At 52.3% G+C, this 5706-nt stretch overlaps 2 protein-coding genes across 2 annotated transcripts; both read right to left on the reverse strand.

Moving 5' to 3' along the window:
* Positions 1–35: 35 nt before the first annotated feature.
* Positions 36–682, reverse strand: LOC105998270 (ral guanine nucleotide dissociation stimulator-like). Its single transcript, XM_013032943.1, has 2 exons — positions 443–682; positions 36–338 (listed from the first exon to the last, which is right to left on the reverse strand). The coding sequence occupies exons 1-2, from the start codon at positions 680–682 to the stop codon at positions 36–38; spliced, it is 543 nt and encodes a 180-aa protein (XP_012888397.1).
* Positions 683–836: 154 nt separating this feature from the next.
* Positions 837–3558, reverse strand: LOC105998271 (fibrous sheath CABYR-binding protein-like). Its single transcript, XM_013032944.1, has 5 exons — positions 3521–3558; positions 2904–2957; positions 2007–2200; positions 1151–1753; positions 837–1120 (listed from the first exon to the last, which is right to left on the reverse strand). The coding sequence occupies exons 1-5, from the start codon at positions 3556–3558 to the stop codon at positions 837–839; spliced, it is 1173 nt and encodes a 390-aa protein (XP_012888398.1).
* Between the last annotated feature and the right edge of the window lie 2148 nt (positions 3559–5706).

Here is a 5706-nt window from a genome sequence, read left to right on the forward strand (position 1 = left end):
CAAGCCAGGGCAGAGCACAAGGAGGGCTTGAGGGTTCAGGCAGTGGCTGTGAGTGGGCAGGCAGCACCTGGTGAGTGTGGGAAAGGGCAGAAGGGTACGGGGCCGCCTCCTGCGCATACCAAAGCTACGTCTATCCAGTGCTCCAACACCTGGGCCCTCTCTGCTGCCTCTGTGCTGTGCTCCCCGAGGCACGTGGTGATCAGACAACTGGAGACCTGCTCACAATGCTCCAGGATGGGAAGCAGAGTGGGTGCCAGGCGCTCCAGACACTCCTTCTGGTCAGGTTGGGAATATACGTAATTCAAACAGTGATATGGGATGAGCCTTTTGAACAGTTTCTGCAGAGAGGAAACAAAGGGTCAGCGTGGCTCTGCCCTGAGGCAGGTGTGGCAGTAGAGGTGCAAAGGAAAGCCCGCATGCCCAGACCTGCCAAACTACTTACGACGGCCATGATGGAGAACTGATCTGCCTTCTCTTTGGGCAGCCAATCTAGCACTCCAGCTGTCTCCTCATCACTGTCTAACTCCATCATGCAAATCTGGGATGGCCCCCTGGAGGAAATCTGCACATCCTCCATCTCCACGCACTCCCAGGGAGCTGGGTCTGTTTCCGCAGGCCTGTCTGCCTCACTAGCTGGTGGGTCGAGCAGGCTCTTGCTCAGCAGCACAGGGCAGATCACCATCGGTGTCTTCAGCCACTGATGGCTCATAGTAAGGAACAAAATAAGTAACTGGATGAATGTCCCCTCCTAAGCCTGTGTCAGCTTCCAGCTGCACAGATGGGACAGGTGCTACATCCCGGCTGGGCGGCAGAGGTTCCTGTGTGGGTGGCTCTGGCTACTCAGCAACAGGCTCAAGACAGTCAGCCTCTCCAGCAAGGGGGCAAGACTCCACTTGCTCCCCAGCTGGACCGAGAGACTCCACTTGCTCCCCAGCTGGACTGAGAGACTCCACTTGCTCCCCAGCTGGACAGAGAGTCTCCACTTGCTCCCCAGATGGACCCAGAGACTCTCCTTGCTCCCCAGATGAACTGAGAGACTCCACTTGCTCCCCAGATGGACCGAGAGACTCCACTTGCTCCCCAGATGAACCGAGAGACTCCACTTGCTCCCCAGATGGACCTAGAGACTCTACTTGCTCCCCAGATGGACCGAGAACAGACTCCAGGCTTTCATCTCCTGGAGCCTCTAGCTCTGGCCCTGAGCTGCTCACTACAATAGGTTTGGAGGGCTCTGGTTGAACTGCAGATGCTTCTCCTTCTTGGGCGGGGTGCAGAATTGGGTCACACTGGCCTTCAGGCAGCTGGGCTTCTGGAGTGGGCACTGGCATACCCTCATCACTGGCATGTATTGGTGCATCAATGGCTGGCTCTAGAGCCATTGCTACCACTGGGCTAAGTGCCCCTGGCACTGAGGGATCAGCCACTCTTTCTTCATTTGATAGAACTAGAACAAGACTTGAGTATTGCAGGGCAAGATCCAGACTTGGTGCTGGAGTTGGTGCAAGGCTGTGGGCCATTGGCTGACCTGCAGGTGGATTGATCTTTTCGATCAAAGTTGATGGAGTTGAGTCAAAACATCCGTCTAAATGGGGTTCTTGTTGGAGCTCCACTGCAGCTCCTGGAGCTGAGGGGGCCTCTGAGGCTACAGCTAGTTCCAGCTCTGACTGACATGGTAGTACTGCTTCTACGCAGGGTGTTGGATCCAGTGTTTGTATAGTGGTTTTCTCATAAAGCCTGGCAGTTGGTGGAACAGCTGCAAGAAAAGATCCCCTCCAGCACTGCCTTCCCCTCAGTCATTCCTACGGCCACGAGACCCCTGCCTGCTGAGAAGCCCTAGTCCCTGGACTCCACCCCAGGAAGCCCTGCCAGGACAGGTTTCATGCCAAGGCATCCAGGTTCCCTGGCTGTCCTGTTGATGGCCCCATGGTAGCATGGGAGCTGCCTTCAGGTGGACAAAGCTTGGAATCCCACACCTGTTCTCTCCTTTGCCAGCCCATGCTACTCACCCTCCAGCTCTGGCTTCTTGAGAAGCATGTGCTCCAGCTGGCTGAGCAGAAGGCGGGCCTGCTGCTCCTCAACAGAGCCAGGCATATTGAGGTGTAGATATGTTACCAGGTGTTGCAGGCAGGACGTGTCCGGTGCTCCAGTGAAGTCTTCAGGGTACTCCCTCATCCAGGAGCCCAGTATGAAGGAGAAGGCTCTAGGTGCAGAGGGAGAAGCAGCAGAGTCAGAGGCTGGGCCTATCCTCCTTTCACACCCCCTCAAACACAGGTGTATGGATTGGGCTCCTGGGCCTGCTCATGCCCATAGCCCATAACGGGCCTGGTCACCTGGCTGCACTACACACATTGTCTACACGAGGGATGCGACTAGACCTACATCACAGATGAAACCACCCCACCCACACCCACCACCTGCTATCCCTGGGCATGCTCCCGAGTCATCTTTGGAGTGCTTTGTCCTGTTGCTTGTTATCTCCAGAACCCAGAATCTCCTCACTTGGGCAGCCTCTAGTGGCCTCTATGTCTTGAGCCAGGTGTGAACAGTCTAGTCCTGACTCAACCCAAACAGCACATCCTGGCCCTTTAGCAATCACTGAGGCCCCTGGAATCTCAGGGGATTGTCCATGATGGAGCAGAGTAGGCCTCCCTGGTCTGTGTAGTCCTGAGGTTTCCCAGGGAAGGCATATGGGACTGGCTGGTCATGGTGCCAGAGGTTTCTTCCACCCTGCTCAGGCACAGAACAAGCCAAACTAGCTCCCTGCATGGACACATTTCTACCTGGACTCAAGCCCTCCCTCAGGAGTGGCTGCCATTTCCCTTTGCCCAGGCCTCCCCAAAGCCAGCTCTCCACTGTACATGCCCTTAAGACACATGCCTTCCTTCTCCCCCAGGCACATTCACTGCTGCAGGTGCTCCTGCATGTCTGCCTTCTCATCGTCATGGAAACGGCTATATCTAGGGGACACCATGAGAATGCCACAGGCACTGTGTCTGCACATGACATCTATAATCCCAGTGGTTTCTCTGATCACAGGATGGAGCTCAGGATGACAAGGATTTCCCTGTTCTTTTCACTGTGTGGTTCCATCCCCACACAAGATGAAGAGCCCACTAGCTTCTTCCCCCACACCTGAAGGGGCACCGGCTCTCTCAGTGTTTCCCTTAGGCTCCCTAGTGAATTCAGGTAGGTCAGGACACCCATATGGAACATATACCACCATTGTGAATTTGGAAAATTCTTTTCTTGAGATCTTCTTCATAGGAGGCCTCGATGTAGAGAGAGGTCTTCATGAGAGAAGGGGCTTCTCCCAGCTCCGCCCACATCCCTGCACTCCCTAGTGTGTAAGGTCATAATGTGGACAGACCTGTTCAGGACCCATCCCACCGCTCCAGCCTCAGGCAGTGAGGATGTTGCTCCTAGCATGCCAGTATCCAGGATCTAAGCAGATCTGCATCGGTGCAGCATATGTCAAGGCCTAGCCAGTGGGCCTGTCCTGAGGATCAGAGGTGGCGCTTACCTATTGAACAGCAGCTTCAATACGTGATGGGCAGTCATGAAAGTGCGGTATGTTGAGCAGGGCAGGCACTAAGTGGTCTACTAGCTTCTCACTTTGGCTCCCTGCAGGTATCCTGCTTTGCAGGGATCACAAAGGGTGGGGGCTAAAACCCACCCAAACTGGGTGAAGAAATGAGACACAGTTCAAACATGGAAACAGCAGCAAAACAGCAAATGTCTCTGGGCCATACAATGAAAATAACCTGGGGCACACACATATACACACACATACACACACACACTCATGTATACACACCCCACTCAAGAATGTCAAACACGCATGGGATCTGAGGCCGCCAGAAGGTAGTAGGTGAGGGGACTCACCCTCCCTCCGCACCCTCCCTCCTCCTTGATTCACCCGTGGGATGCATGGTGGAGTTCTGCTCAGGCGACCAGGACAAGGGATGACTCAGCGCCTGTGAGCTATATCAAACTTGCTCTGTGGCGCTGTTCTGTGGAATAGCGGGCAACAGCAGGAGAACATCCTGCTGCCCCTCAGCTTTCCATACAGCTGAGCTGGCCCAGCCGCACAGCAATGTGGGTGCGGGTAACCAGTATCACAACTCCTCCCTGGTCCATCTCCCTCTCTGGAGATGACATCATCAATGGAGGTCCCCTCTTCTGAGTCTCAGCCTCAGCCCAGACCTCTGCAAATGTCCCCTGGGTGCTGGCTGGGTCCTGCAGCAGGTCAGGAGCAAAACTAGACACACTCGACATAGATAACCAACCAACCTCTGTCCTCTGTCCAGTTAAAGTCATGGTTATGAAGACACATTTATTGGGTTCACACCCGACCCCTCTTTCCAGTTTAAATGTCTCTCCCTGTACAAGTGCCTTGCTTGCCTGCCTCCCCTAGTCACCCCACTTACTCCTACTGTTTCTACCAGCTCCTGCTTGAGGATGTCATACACTGAATAGGACCCTGTGTCCATCAAATGCTTGAGAATCCTGAGAGCTGGTGTCAGCCATTTTCACTGCACTCTTGTAGAGATCAAGTCCCTGGTCATTGTGTCTAGAGAATGAACTGCAAACCAGTTGTTCTTGTCTAGGCCTCTCATTCCTTCAGTGGGTAGCCTGAGGCAGGAGGACACCAAGTTCAAGAGATTCTGTCTCAAATCCATGCAAGCCAACAATGAACAAAAGAAAGGAAAAGCAGAACCTGAGCTCCACATGGGGGTCAGAAGCTCCTAAGTGCAGACACAGACATAGACACCCACAGGCTCACATTTTCATACACACCTATGGAATTACATATACATGATCTCGTACACACATGTATACAACACGGATACACACACTCATCTAGAGCCAGACACAGTGGCACACATCCATGCTCACCCACCCATGTCCTCACAGACATAAATGGCAGAAGGCAAAAAATTCAACTATGCTACCACCAAGCCAGGGATGAGAGGTGGGAAGCAGAAATGAGTGGGGCCTTTATTCAGTGTCCTGTCTCCTCAGCTCTCCTCCAGCCTGGAGAGAGGGGATGGGTGGCCTGCGTGGAGAGGTGAATTGTGGACTTTCTCAGGGCTCATTTGAAGAGTGATGGCAGGCAGGAAAGAGAGGACTGGACGCTCAACTCTGCAATCCTAGCTATGCAGGAGGCTGAGATCTGAGATCACTGTGAAAGTCTACCCAGATAAGAAAGTCTTGAGACTCTTATCTTCAATTAACCAGTGCCTATAGTTCAAATGGTAGAGCTCTAGCTCTAGCTTTGAATGAATAACCTAAGGGAAAGCACTCAGGTCCTGAGTTCTAGTCCCAGTACTGACACACACAGACACAGACACAGACAGACAGACAGACAGACACATACACAGTATTGTATGTACTCAAAAATTGACATGTTGAATTAAACCCTTTTTTGTACAAGTACTTAAAGATAATACAAATAAATTTAACAAAATACATTCTTCACTAGGAAATGAAAATATAGTTCTTACTATTACCTATTTCTTTGCAACCTCCATGAAATGCTTTAGTGATTATTGCCTAATTTATTTTATTTTATTTTATTTTATTTGTGAAGATACTGTACAGAGGGGTTACAATTACATGGGCAGGATAATGTGTACATTTCTTACCAAGCATTGCAGCCTCCTCCTTTTGTTTACCCTTCACATCCCTTCCCAGCCTCCCCCCTCC

The sequence above is a fragment of the Dipodomys ordii genome, unplaced genomic scaffold (assembly GCF_000151885.1).
Source record: "Dipodomys ordii isolate 6190 unplaced genomic scaffold, Dord_2.0 Scaffold160, whole genome shotgun sequence".
In the NCBI taxonomy this organism is placed as follows: Eukaryota; Metazoa; Chordata; class Mammalia; order Rodentia; family Heteromyidae; genus Dipodomys; species Dipodomys ordii.

What these genes read in the sequence shown, in the direction of transcription:
- LOC105998270 (XM_013032943.1), bottom strand. Translation starts at nt 682, where the DNA reads ATGGTGATCTGCCCTGTGCTGCTGAGCAAGAGCCTGCTCGACCCACCA. An exon ending in AGTTCTCCATCATGGCCGTC is followed by an intron (nt 339 to 442) that starts GTAAGTAGTTTG and finishes TCCTCTCTGCAG; the next exon opens with AAACTGTTCAAAAGGCTCAT.
- LOC105998271 (XM_013032944.1), bottom strand. Translation starts at nt 3,558, where the DNA reads ATGACTGCCCATCACGTATTGAAGCTGCTGTTCAATAG. An exon ending in TTGAAGCTGCTGTTCAATAG is followed by an intron (nt 2,958 to 3,520) that starts GTAAGCGCCACC and finishes GGTGTCCCCTAG; the next exon opens with ATATAGCCGTTTCCATGACG. An exon ending in ATGCAGGAGCACCTGCAGCA is followed by an intron (nt 2,201 to 2,903) that starts GTGAATGTGCCT and finishes CTCTGCACCTAG; the next exon opens with AGCCTTCTCCTTCATACTGG.